Genomic DNA, 13,881 nt, shown 5'->3' with positions numbered 1-13,881 from the left:
AGGGCAGATGAAACTTACCCCAGAAATGATTGGGGGAAAAAATGTAACAAGACAGGAAACATTAATCAAAACTCCAAGTGAAAGTGTCTTACTATCATAGTGGTATAGATAAAAGGTAAACATTGTAATATTACATGTAAAACAAACGAAAATACAAAAACAAAAAATGTCACCTATATATTCAGCCTTTTTATAAAACACGCTATGTATCTGTCGAATTTTAAAGCAAACATGTACATGTATCTTCTGCGATATTACCTGTATGCTAGATATTCATATTCATATAGATATTTTTGGGGTCATAAACAGGTTAATTACGGGTTTTATATAATTGTTTTTTATAAATTTTGAATTGTGAAGGAAAACGATTTTAAAGGACTAGATTATCATAGATAGGTATGATATAAGTATTCATAAGGAGCATAGGCGTCGGAACCGGGGGGCTAAGGGGCTAAGCCCACCCACTTTTTTTGCAAAATTAGACCTCACCATTAGGCACAAAGCATCATTGAGGGTTCAGCACCCCCCCAACCTAGTTTTTCGCGCCGGAAAAATGTAATTTTTCATAATTTTACCGGGAAAGATTGAATACTGGGTAAACATTTATACCCCCCGCAAACATATAGAAATCACCTTGTCCGTCTGTCTGTGCGTCCGTCCGTCACACTTTTCTGTAAGCGCCCTCATGCCTACAAATTTTGACGGATTTTCATTAAATTTATACCAAATGTTTATACCACTAATACTTTGGTCAAGTTCGAAAATCAGCATTGGTCGATACTTTTGGTTGGAGTTATGGGACTTTGACCACAATAATGACTCCGTTTTATCCAAAAATTGACCTTGTAAGCGCTCTCATGCCTACAAATTTTGACGGATTTTCATTAAATTTATACCAAATGTTTATACCACTATTACCTTGGTCAAGTTCGAAAATCAGCATAAGTTAATACTTTTTGTTGGCGTTATGGGACTTTTACCACAATAATGACTCCGTTTTATAAAAAAAATGACCTTGTAAGCGCTTTCATGCCTTCAAATTTTGACGGATTTTCATTAAATTTATACCAAATGTTTATACCACTATTACCTTGGTCAAGTTCGAAAATCAGCATAAGTTAATACTTTTTGTTGGCGTTATGGGACTTCTACCACAATAATGACTCCGTTTTATAAAAAAAATTGACCTTGTAAGCGCTCTCATGCCTTCAAATTTTGACGGATTTTCATTAAATTTATACCAAATGTTTATACCACTATTACCTTGGTCAAGTTCGAAAATCAGCATTAGTTAATACTTTTTGTTGGTGTTATGGGACTTTGACCACAAAAATGACTCCGTTTTATAAAAAAATGACCTTGTAAGCGCTCTCATGCCTTCAAATTTTGACGGATTTTCATTAAATTTATACCAAATGTTTATACCACTAATACTTTGGTCAAGTTCCTAAATCAGCCTTCGTCGATAGACTCAATACTAGTATACTGCTTGACCGGCGGGGACCTAGGAATTCTATTCTTGTTAGAACCAGGTTAGATTGGGGGGGGGGGGGGTGAATGTGGAGTAAAAACATTTATAATTTGAATCATTTATTGTTATTAATTTTAACTTGTCAATGAATACGAGTTATTGATCCCTCTGATCATATCTCAATAGATCATTTGTCAATTATGCAAAGTATAATGTATAACACATTAAAAATGAATAACATTTTTTACCACTTTATAAAAGTGTTTAGACACCCAAATTATATTTTGATTTTAATAGAACATTCGACAATTAAAGGGGGGGGGGGGGGGGCAGTTTACATTTGAGTTTGTTTGGGGGTGGGGGTTCGAAGTTATATATTTGACAATTTTTTAATGTAATTTAAATTAAGACTAAGCCATACTACAGTCATGAACATGAATAGTATAGAACAAAACACAAACTAATACATGTATATATACATAGGAAGTATTACAAAATATAGATGATTGATCTGTATCTGGGTTCTTAAATTGAATCATATATCATGTACATATTATATTGTGACGGTCAGACCAGTTCGATTACCGGCGCCAGATAGCTAAGTTGGTAGAGCACCTGACTAGAGATTCAGGGGGCCCGGGTTCGAAACCCGGTCTGGTCCGTCATTATTTCTCCCATCCCGTAACATTTGGTGCCGTGACCAACCCCTGGAACTGACAGGTGAACTCCTGCCAGGGGAAGAGCCTGGGGTCATCTTCAGGGACGAAGATCATTTAAGGGGGTAGGAATGTGACGGTCAGACCGGTTCGAATAGCGGCGCCAGATAGCTCTGTTGGTAGAGCACCTGACTAGAGATTCAGGGGGCCCGGGTTCGAAACCCGGTCTGGTCCGTCATTTTTTCTCCCATCCCAGTACAATATTATTGTTTCTTTGTTCAAGGCATTTCAGATGGTATGTAGGTCATGATCTCAAGTGCTCTTCCTGAAATTATCAAATATCATAAAAACCATTGAGATCCCCACCTTAATTCAAAGATATTATTCCTCCTTAGGTCATGGTGCATCATATCATTATGGCATGTAAGTCATGACCCTAAGGGATCATCTTGACCCCCTTAGAATCAGAAATTGTCAATTATCTTTAAATTATTGATATTTGATGATCCTATCTCTATTAAACCTTTATTATTAAGTCTCCCGAATGAAATTTGGAGACCTATTGTTTTTGTATGGTTCTTGATACATGTATTATTATTCTTCGTCTTCTTCTTTTCTTTTTTCCCGCTCTGAACTTGTTTCTCAGAAATGGCTGAACAGAATTGTACAAAACTCTAGGAAATGATAGGCCTGTATATCTAGTTGTGCACCCCGGTTTGATTTTTCTCATTTTGGGTTAGACAACCAAGGGTGTGGGGTCTAACATTGAACCTTGTAGGAAGAATCGTAGACTCTATTGTAAATGGTAACTTGAAAACGGACAAAGATAATAATATAGGGTTTTCATAATCATATATTGACTGTTACTGGCAATATATAGGGTTTATTAGATCTGACCCCTGGGGTCATCCCCACCCCCCAGCAATTTGAAATTACCAAATATCTCAGAAACTGTTATAATCATGACCCTTAAACAATATATATTCATGTTTCTGATATTAAGTGGCATCAAATGTTATGTAGTTCATGGGCCCTGTGGGTGGTCCTGACCCCCTCAAACAGCAAGTCCCTTAATATCCTCAAAACAGTTGAGATCCCCACCCTTAAACCTTATATATTCTTATTCCTTGTGTCAAGGGGCATCAAACGGTATGTAGGTCATGGGCCCCGGGGGTGGTCATACATGTAACCCCCCTCGAACAGGAAGTGTACGATTATCTCGAAACCGGTTGAGATCCCCACCACACTTAAAGGCAGAACATTTTACAAACGCCCCCTTTTTTACCTGTACAAACTTCAGAATGATGCCGCTTGTCAATCAAGTTTGAAACAATAGCACCCAGTTTGATTGACGTGATCGTCCGAGCGTGATCTTGCCAGGTCCGCGGATTTCTGTTTACTAGCAATTAACAACGTTATCTTTGATATCTTCCGTCATGTATTAAAAAGGGGGAATTGAAAATTGATTTTTAAACATTACCAGTATTAAAATTGATTATGAAAAAAAATTTATTCAGTGATTGAAAATACGCACAATTTATATTTGAATTATGTTGAATGTGTGTGACCTAATAAATTCCACGTACATGCATGGACAGCTAGAAAACAAATAAAATTATCTTTTTACAACAAACGTACACTGTGCTACTAAAGCCATATTTACTGGTAATTCACTCAGTTGGAAGTTGGTGCATGGAAACGTCACTCCATGGAAAACGAACTCCATTAATTGTCGACGTATAAAGGCTGTCTTTACATTCCACATTCTTATTGATCGTATGGTTTTCTTATACTATTATAATTGTTAAAGGGTACCTGCAGTGCCGGTCAATTTTTGATATAATGAAGATCTATGTGTAAAAACATCATCCTGAAAATTTTACAGCGATCGCATAAGTAGTTTTCGAGATATTTGGGGAAAACCCGATTTCACACCTGAACGAGTTTTGAATCAAGCCAATTTGGCGCGAGATGAACTGTGACGTCACGGGGTCAACGCGACTGTATGAGAAACAGGAATATCGTATAAAAACTGTTCGTTTTCTTGCATTGTTTTATCGATATATGAACATCTTTTTCTGTTGTTTTATTTCTTTATCAACCCTCGATGACTAAATATACTGTTGTTTGAGTTTAAACCCGTTTTTTATCGAACAAAAATGCCGAATTCGGAAAATTGTTTACTTCATGAATTTAGTCAAATGTGTAACACATTTTGCATATAAATGCACGGCATATGTAGCAAAATGGCAATTAATCAAACTTTTGTTTTAAGAATCATATTTTGTTAATATTGTCATTCTTTCGCATGATGTTTCCTTGACATTATTAACTGATTAATAATATTGATAATACATATTTCGTAAAAGGTAACGCGGGGTCTATTCCTCGTATAAGGCATAAAATTACAAATGATTTCGCCCGATTATTCAATAATAATGATATAGGACTAATAACAATCAAAATAGTATGCATTCTTTAACAAACAAACACGGGATTATAAACAGATCAAGGCGAAAGTCCAAGATGGCTGCATGATTAAGTCTGTCTCGTATTCCTTTAAAAATACGATAATGGAATTTCATTTTACATTTATTTACATCCTTTGTCAAAATGTTCAAGTTTATTCAGATTTCATAATTATTCGCTGTCAGCGTAACAATTTAAGTAATGTGGAGTTAAAGCGTTAATTAAATTGCTGACCATAGCGCTCCAAAGAAAGTTGCACTTGATTAAATAAGAATTTTAGACCAACGTAAATATAATTACTTCCGAAATAATTACTTGATCACATAAAAAAAGGTTTAAATTGCTGAATTGTAAATTTGGTCATTATTTCAGTGATTAGATAAGTAACAATAAAGGCAATTACTTCGAACATTAGTTTTACTATTTGATACTCTTTAATCACTGATTGACGGACTATATACAGGTATTAGCTTGCGAATGCTTGATTCACACAGTCTAATTCATTTTTCTTTTTTATTGTTTAACAATCGAGTAGCTAATTATACACAATTCAATTAACCAGTCCAGAGGTGTGAAACCCTCTCTTTGTTCACCAGACTCGTGTACCATGTGTATACATACCCCATATACACGTGTGTCTGGAGCAATGGCTTCGTTAGTTTACCTGTTTACCTGTGTCATTGTCTCGGATCACTCGTGTGTGAAAGGATATTATGTAATCAAAGAATGCATAATGAACATAAATCTGCCCATGCAAGCGTTTTAAGATATCGTATTCATCGGTAAAAGGGCGACGAGAATAGCAAATTTTAAAATCCTTTAAAAATAAATTTGACTGTAATAAAATAATTACGGATACAAATTTCTAAATCTACAATACTTAAAATAACTAGATACGTCAAAACATCAGACCTATATTAATCATTTTGGCTGAAAAATCGAATTTAATTTGTATAGCTTTGTAAAGAAATTTCCCCCCTGTTGACCTCGTGACGTCACTTCCGCTGAAGCCTTGTTATCGCCTAATTCTGTTTTCTCTTGATTAGATTTCCCAAAGCAGGTAAAAATAGCCACTTTGAAGCGGCGTAACTCCGTTATTTTTGCATCGATTTCGATGCGGTTTTTTGCATTAAATTTTGGTAATTAAACTCTTTGACATATGTTTTACATCGGCTTGGCTGCAGGTACCCTTTAAAATTAAGTTTTTAAACAATGTCAAGTGCTAAACACAGTGTACTAAGTTATACCTTTATAGCAGCATTAATTTACGGCATTTTTCAATTGTGCTTTACACACGTGTGCTTAGAGAAAATTCGGACGACACATACCATATCCGTATAAAATCGCTTATTATGGTCATTAGAACAATAAGATATTTAAACTAAGACCAATTCTGACTAATTCTTTATTTCCTGTGTATTTATTTGCCTCCTGTGTATAGCGATTAGCAGCGTTCACGACCACAGGTAGACTGCAAGCCCCGGAGGGTTTCACACCTCTAATAATTAAGCCCCGCCCTCACCTGAGATTTACCACCCGGTAAAAATGTTCGGCCTTTAACCATATATATTCTTGATCCAATGGTATGTAGGTAATGGGCCTCGGGGTTAAATTTAATTTTTCAAAACCGTAATGCACATCTATGGAACAGTTCCTATCATATCCCAAGATATGATGTGTCTATCCATTAAATCATAAGAGGAGCTCTTGGATCTATGGTTTTTTATAGTGATAAACGTCAATTTTCTGCTACTATTTGACTCCCTGGATGAAATTTAAATTTTTAAAACCTTATTGCACATCCATATGACAGCCCCAATTATATCCCAAGAGATGATGTAGCCACTCCAAAAGTTGTAAAAGGAATTCTGGGAACCATACTTTTTTGGCTAAAAAACATATTTTTTTGTTGTCCACTGATCCCCTTAATAAAAAAAAATTCTGGAACCTGATCACCCCTCAATATGACACCCCCAATCATATTCTAGAAGATCATTTGGCTACTGCCAAAAAAAATGACGCTTTTGAAACCAGTTTTTTTGGTGAAAAACGTCATTTTTCAGCCAATAAATGACCCCCAGGACAAAATAGAAAATTCCGAAACCTTATTGCGCATCTGTAGGATACCCTAAAACATATTCCAAAAGATGATTTGTCTGCTGTTGAAAATGTAGGAGGAGTTCGAGGAAGAAGGTTTTTGGTGAAAAAACATCATTTTTTACCAATTATTTGACCCCCAGGACTAACAGAGAATTTTTGAAACCTTTTTACAAAACAACATGATACCCCAAATCAAACTCCAAGAGTTCAGTTTGCTGGTTTATAAGATGTAAGAGCAGTTTGAGAAAGTAAAACGTGACAGACGGACGGACGGACGGACGGACGGACGAAACGGGGTAACAACAATATACCCCAACTTTGAAAGTGCGAAATAAAATATTTATAGAAAGTGCAGGTATAAATATATTGCACGTACTATAATTTAGTACAGAATTGTTTTCCCTTGAGAAAGATGGTATCCGGGGAATGTTTTGTTCGCCACTGCATGAGTCCCGTTTTCAATATTTTAAATCAATTCAATAAGTTTGATAAGTTCATAAGTTTGGGGGAGGGGGGTTGGATGTCTGGAACGTCCCAATTTCTCTGTTTTAATATTCACGCATGTTAAAAAATGCGACAAAATAAATCATATGTCAAAATTTTATTTTACTTAATGAAAATAAAACAAACGATTGAAATAGTTAAAAAAGCTGTCATTTTATAAAGGAGCAATTTTATAAGGATCCAATCCTATCTACGATAAGTGCAATATTATACATGCCAAAATGCATTAATCTTTTCTTTGCCTATATAAAAAAAAAAACATGTAATATATACAAGTAGATAATGATAATTTTTTTTTCATTTTTAATTACTATCTTGATTACATCCTTAGCAATACATAGTCCTATAAACCGATTCAGGTTGCTTACAGCAAGCTGAATTGCATTTGCAAATAGTCCTTGATATATCACATTCACCAGTGTTGTTTGATACACTTACCAAAAATTATTGAAACAAAACAAATACGATTTAGCATGCAAATATTCATATTATTAATAGGTATGTAGCTATCTCTTGGCAGTATATTTCAAAACAAGCAAACATGTATTTACCGTAACTTAATACTACAAAAATTGTTTTACAGTGAATAAATGACAATAACAAGCCGTGAACCATCTCAAAAATCCATAAAAAAATTATAATGTAAAACAAAAGAAAGCTCGGAATGGTTTTATATTTACCAAAAATTGAAATGCAACAATAGTTTGTTACTTGTATATCTGCTTGAGCTGTTTATATATAAACACTATCTTATAAGGACTTTACATTTACTAATATATGTAGCAATTAAATCAATAATTTGACAATTTCATGTATAAAGGTGTACTTGTATAGTTATATTAAATAACAAATGACAAGAACCCATCCCCCCAAAAAAAACAGATAATTAGAATTGATAATTTATGGGGGTTTTTCACTCTAGGAAGCAAATAATGCTGACCTATATGATATGATTTGTATAAAATATATTGAAAACAAAAAGAACAAAAGAAAAACATTCCATTCAAGCTATTTTTTCTTGCTACAGTTTCTTATCATAGACCTAAAAAGAAAGCAAATAAATGTGCATACAAAGTTTATTGCGATAAAATTCATAAAGGTTACAACATATATACAATAGATGAGAAATTAAAATTAATTCCCACATTTATCGATGCGATTTTGCATCAAACATAAAGAATCTCAGTTCGCTTACAATATATACATGCATTGTCTATTTATTAGTTGCTGGCCCTTGGAGCTGATCGTAGTGAGAGGGTCCGCTGAGTTGACCTAATTCGTGGTATCCGGCGTTTTCTTCCGCTGTATCATAAATCCCAGGGGTGGAAATGGAATCAATGTCCTTCTTTTCCTCTTCATTAACATCTTGTCTCTTGCATGCATTGTTTCTAAAAATCCTGTAACATTAAAGTTACATTTCATAATTGGGCGGTAAGTGGCTGTTTTGCCTATAGTGTAATCATATCTATACTTATAAATTTAAGCATTTTGCAAATAAACTACAAAACGCCTGCTCCAGAGTAACCGCTTACACCTTTGGTATTTCAACACATGTGATCATGAGATGATGTCCGTAAGGTATAACTGAATTTTAAATGATAAGTTATAATTGTGAAATTAACTAGAAAAATGACCAGTCAGGATGGGCCCCGCTATGATAATTAATATAGAGAAGTGAAAAAAAAAATGAATTCCATCCTCTTTATATTAACAATGATGAAAAATAAATGCCCGGCATAAGATGTAAAGAACTGCAATATATATAAAGTGGTAAAAAAAATATGAAAATCATAAGTAGCAACTGTATTTTTTAAATTTCAAGATAATTCCTGAATGTCCAAAAACTCTAAATAGTAACCTTGTATCTGCATTAAACAGGGATAACCTCATGTCATATAAAAAAAACTAAATTAAATGTGTATTTAAAAAAGATTTAAACAGGTGTTTTATAAAATGCAAGCCTTCGGTGAATGCAAATACCTTGTATCACCCAGGGTTTACCTCAACATCAAAACAAACATCAGTTGAAGACAAAGGTGTTCATTAATCTTCATATGACAGATAGAGATAAGCCTCTAAATTTTCTGCAGCAGGCAATATAATTAATCGCAGGAGATTAATTGTTCTGCTCTCTCATTCTTTTCTTCTAAATTTACAATAAGATTTTTTTTTCAGAAATGACAGAATGGGGTTATTATCTGATTACCTGTTAAAATTAACAGCATTAAGGCAGAAAAAAATGAAATAAATAATTGAAAAATAAAATAGTGAAAAGGGATATCTTAATATATATCTTGATTTTAGAATTTAATAAAATTATCACAAATCATTGTGTACGGTATTTTAACCAAAATAAAGTATGAATATTATATTTCAAATCCATATTTCAAAGAATGTACACAATACTACACATCAATCAAAATTGACCTTAACTTCAAAACAAACTTCATTTGCAGACACAGGCACTGCAATAATTAATCTCAATCTGACAGATAAAGATAAAGCTTAGGATTTTCTTCCTGCGGAAGGTTAATTAATCCCAAAGGACAAATATTGCACAGCCTTCCATGTATACAATGGTAACATTCTCAGCAGTTATCTCTCTTTGCCCATTCATTCTTATGCAGTTATCTCTCTTTGCTCATTCATTCTTATGCATAGTTAAGGAATCTACCCCACCACCCCAGCTCCAAACCAGAATACATAGAGAACCAAACTTAGCATCAAAATATGTATTTCTGCATACTGAACTACCATACCAAATCTGAACTTGATTGGGCAACCGTAAAAAAGTTATTAGAAAAAAACAGAAAATTTGTGGACGGAAGAGTTACACACGGACGGACAGAAGGACGGACGGACAGAGTGATTACTTTAGGGCACCCGCAAATCCTTGCGGGGCCCTAATTAAAAACCTACTTCCATTTTCCAGAAATAAGCCCGAAATAGCAAAAATGAGAGTAAGGTGGGTATATCCCTCTAACTATTTTTAGAATCGGTAGGACAACAAAGTAGTGCCTTTAAGCAAAATAGTCCCTGTACTTGCAGAGTGTATATACATTTATTGGGACATTTTAAGTCAGAATGCTTGACACATGTCAGAAAAGAGGATTTGCAATTTTAAAAACAAGTGTCAAAATTGAATTATAATTTGAAGAAAAGAAATGAAATTGTTTGATGTACACCCTTTCCAAAACAGAAATTCCCTACTTTTACTTTCATTTTCAGAGTTTTTCAATACAGACGCATTTTGCCGGAAAACGAATCTGCCTTCAAACCTCGAAATTTTAACAGGAAAGAGACAATTTGATAAGCTTTCATTCAAGAGGTCCCTCGTTGCTGAACGAAAATTAGGGCCGGAGCTATGAACCATTACGTTAATATTACCGCCTATGGAAAATGCTTTAGTGGACTATAACCAGGTGGTAGACACGCTTTGGCTGGTCCAAGTCATGGATAGTCTCGATCAAAATAAATACTTGCAATAAAATAATATTGAATAAAAACGTTAAGAGTGAATATATTTATGAGCCTATTTAAGAAATGCATTAATTTTAAGATTTGACAAATATTGAATAAATAAAATGAGTCGATTCGTTTCTTCAGTGGATGGTTTTAGTTTTGATACTCATTCACTTGCGAAGCACAACCTATGGTGAGAGAATGGGATAGAACTATTCACAACGGGGTAACCAAGATAGCGGATTGACTAATCAACGACAAGTGTAGGACGAGTTCATCATGCATCGCGGGCAGATACCTTGGATCGGACTTTGATTAATACAAATATATTGAATGGAACAATTAATGCTATTTTAGTCTTGATGGAAAGAACTTTTCAGAACGGGGTGCCAAGAAACGGGTTGACTAATTGACATAATGGCGGAATGTGTAGGGTGAGGTAGCCATCGGACAGATACTTTGAATCTGACAACTTTGGTTTAAATTATCCAAATAAATATGCATAACATAGCGTGTTTTAATTTCATACAATTTCATATCATGACATATTGGTAGTAAAACTTAGACATTAGTTTGTAAAAAAATTTTAATTAGCAGATTCTACGTCTATATGGATAAATGATGTGTGCATAAAACGGAGAAGTTTAATGGGGGTGCCCCGACTCTTCATATTGTTTTTCAAAACATTCTTTTATCTGAAATACTTATTTGGGACAGTAATAGAAATTTTACTGAAATACACTAAATACCAATTTACTGGTTTGAAATGAACATAATATTTATTTTTTTTCAGTCAGATGCTTAAAGCCACGTATGTATATATCATCCATTTCAGTTTAGATTTTTCATCCCTGCCCGCTCCTCTAAATATCCAACAATGCAGTTTTTTTATTTCAATTTTAAAGAATAAGTTAAGGAAAAAATCGGACAAAGTATGTGCAAAAAATGAACCAAAAATATGGTTCAACATTACATATTAAGCATTATATCATATTAATGTGTAAAATGTTAATTCCCGCGCTTGCGTGGTGTATCATCAAGTGTATTTTATCTTTCCTATGCGGACTTTGCTGAGTTTTTTTTAGTTTATTCCATTTTAAATGCTGAATGTTTAATGTTTGGTTTGATATATTTATTTTTGATTTTTTTTTTATTTAACTGATTAGTTTTAATTGATATTAATGTACAACTCAATCAAATGATGAAGAAAGAGGCAATGAATAAACAATTTTAGGATCTAGACGCTCTATGTACGCAAATACATAAAATACTAAATTTTACTTTGTTATGCTGAATTAACGTATAACTAATAATGATGTGGTTTTTTTTTCATTTCCTTGCGTAATGTTCAGAATTTATCAGTTAAAGAAGAAACGGTTTGTTTTCAATGAAATTCAAATTCCAGATAAAATGCTAACACATTATAATCATGTAAATAATTATTAACATACCAGGTTATTGTAAAAATGTTGACGAGCAGACTGATACAAAGGACCGTAATCACTACATACAAAATGGACATATTTTCTGTGTTTGGTATCGGTGATTGTTTACCTGTAAAAATAACAACATAGATAAAACTATATTTAAGCAGAATTTCTTTACTGTAGCTCAGATTTAAAGGACATAACTTATATTGTTTTAATGAATGCAAAATTACTTGATTTATTTAAGAAAATAAAAAAATAACATCATTTAAAAACAAAAATATCTTTTAAAAATCCCTAAGGCTTACAGTATATTGTACATGTATCCTGATTACAACAAGCTTCGTGTCGAGCATCACACGTTTCGTTGCAGAAATCTCCTAATTTTCCCACAGTACAACCATCATTACAGCTGCCCGTATGCCTGATGCATCCATTTCTACAGTGTTGGCTGCATGTTTTGTTACAAAACTCCCCGAACTTGCCAGCTGGACATTCTCCACGACACCTTCCAGAGATTCTGTCACACCCTGTAGGGCAACTGCTACAGTTCCTATCACACACGTCTCCGAACATTCCATCAATGCAGCTACTGCATATACCACTGTCTTGCTTACATCCGTCCTCACAGCCTTGGTTGCAAGCTTTGTCACAGAATACCCCGGTCTTGCCTACTAGACAGTCTCCATTACATCGTCCTGTTAGTGGATCACAACCTGACGGACAACTTGTACATTGTCTGTCACACTCGTCTCCATAGAACCCCGCCGTACATCCCAAAGTACAGAAACCATTAGTGTCATAACAAGTACTATTTTCACAGTTACGGTTGCATTCCATAGAACAGGAAGACCCATAATGATTTGAGTCACATCCTGTTTATTGAAGAAAATAATAAAAAGTGAGGAAATTTTTTTTGTTAACAAGTCGGACTTTTTCCTCATGAATGATTTAGTCATTACAGAATTATTTTACCACATTTGAAAGAACAAACTTTTAAATATTTAATACTAATTTAAAAGTACACATACCTTTTTTAGCCATTGTGAGTTAGGGAAAAAGCATGTATATCTGACTCGCTTGTTTTTTTTTGGTTAAATATTGTGATTCTTACCGTCACATCTAGACCCTGCCCAGTTCTGCACACATCCATTAGAACAGGTTGCACTTTGTTTGTCGCATGTCCCTCCTACACACCCGATACTGCATGTTCTATTACACATTTCTCCATACAGTCCTGATGTACATCCCTGTGTACAGCTACCATAGGTTTTGTCACAAACTCGTTCGAAACAATGTATTGGACATAGTGCATTGCATGCATTTCCCCAGTAACCAGACTTACAGCTGGTACAAAATCCATTTGTACCGTCACAGGTCCGTTGGTCACAATTTGCAGAACATTGAGATTCACATGCCTGTCCCCAGTATCCGTCTACACAGCCATTGTAACAGTTTCCTGAGCCATCACATACATTATTTCTGCAAGTTGCCACACATCCTAAAATTGATAAATTAATGCAAGTTCCATGTGTGTATTGTTATTAAATAGAACTGTGTTTGGATATCTGTCATCTAATTCAGAACTTCTTTCCGACGAAAACATAGATTGTGTTTGAGCAAAGAATTGAATGAGTTACATGTACCCTATTAATAGATAATTATGTAAACTATTAATGATTCAGAAAGATGAATAGAAACGACATTTTGATCAGCAGGCAGATGTAAATAATTTCATCGTCTCTGTCTGCAGCGGATATGGCAATTAAGCACGCTTCTGGAATACCGACAA

At 34.2% G+C, this 13,881-nt stretch overlaps 1 protein-coding gene and 2 long non-coding RNA genes across 3 annotated transcripts in view; all 3 read right to left on the bottom strand.

Annotated features, from left to right (window-relative positions):
* Positions 1–13,881, bottom strand: part of LOC117687290 (uncharacterized) — a 259,261-nt gene that overhangs the window by 170,114 nt on the left and 75,266 nt on the right. The gene's annotated exons all lie outside the window — the stretch shown is intronic.
* Positions 1–13,881, bottom strand: part of LOC136270000 (uncharacterized) — a 149,272-nt gene that overhangs the window by 76,218 nt on the left and 59,173 nt on the right. The window lies entirely within an intron of this gene.
* LOC105330495 (scavenger receptor class F member 1) lies at positions 7,154–13,431 on the bottom strand. Its single transcript, XM_066066122.1, has 4 exons — positions 13,204–13,431; positions 12,398–12,964; positions 12,114–12,216; positions 7,154–8,597 (listed from the first exon to the last, which is right to left on the bottom strand). Exons 1-4 carry the CDS (start codon positions 13,310–13,312, stop codon positions 8,414–8,416), a joined length of 963 nt encoding a protein of 320 aa, XP_065922194.1. The 5' UTR covers positions 13,313–13,431; the 3' UTR covers positions 7,154–8,413.

This window comes from Magallana gigas, chromosome 1, assembly GCF_963853765.1.
Source record: "Magallana gigas chromosome 1, xbMagGiga1.1, whole genome shotgun sequence".
Classification (NCBI taxonomy): Eukaryota; Metazoa; Mollusca; class Bivalvia; order Ostreida; family Ostreidae; genus Magallana; species Magallana gigas.
Note: the sequence above shows the minus strand (reverse complement) of the source record. Positions and strands in the feature narration are given on the sequence as shown.

Coding starts and splice junctions, on each gene's coding strand:
- LOC105330495 (XM_066066122.1), bottom strand. CDS start 13,312: ATGTGTAATAGAACATGCAGTATCGGGTGTGTAGGAGGGACATGCGAC. Junction 12,217..12,397: donor GGATACATGTACAATATACT/GTAAGCCTTAGG, acceptor TTATTTTTACAG/GTAAACAATCACCGATACCA. Junction 8,598..12,113: donor AACATTTTTACAATAACCTG/GTATGTTAATAA, acceptor TTAATGTTACAG/GATTTTTAGAAACAATGCAT.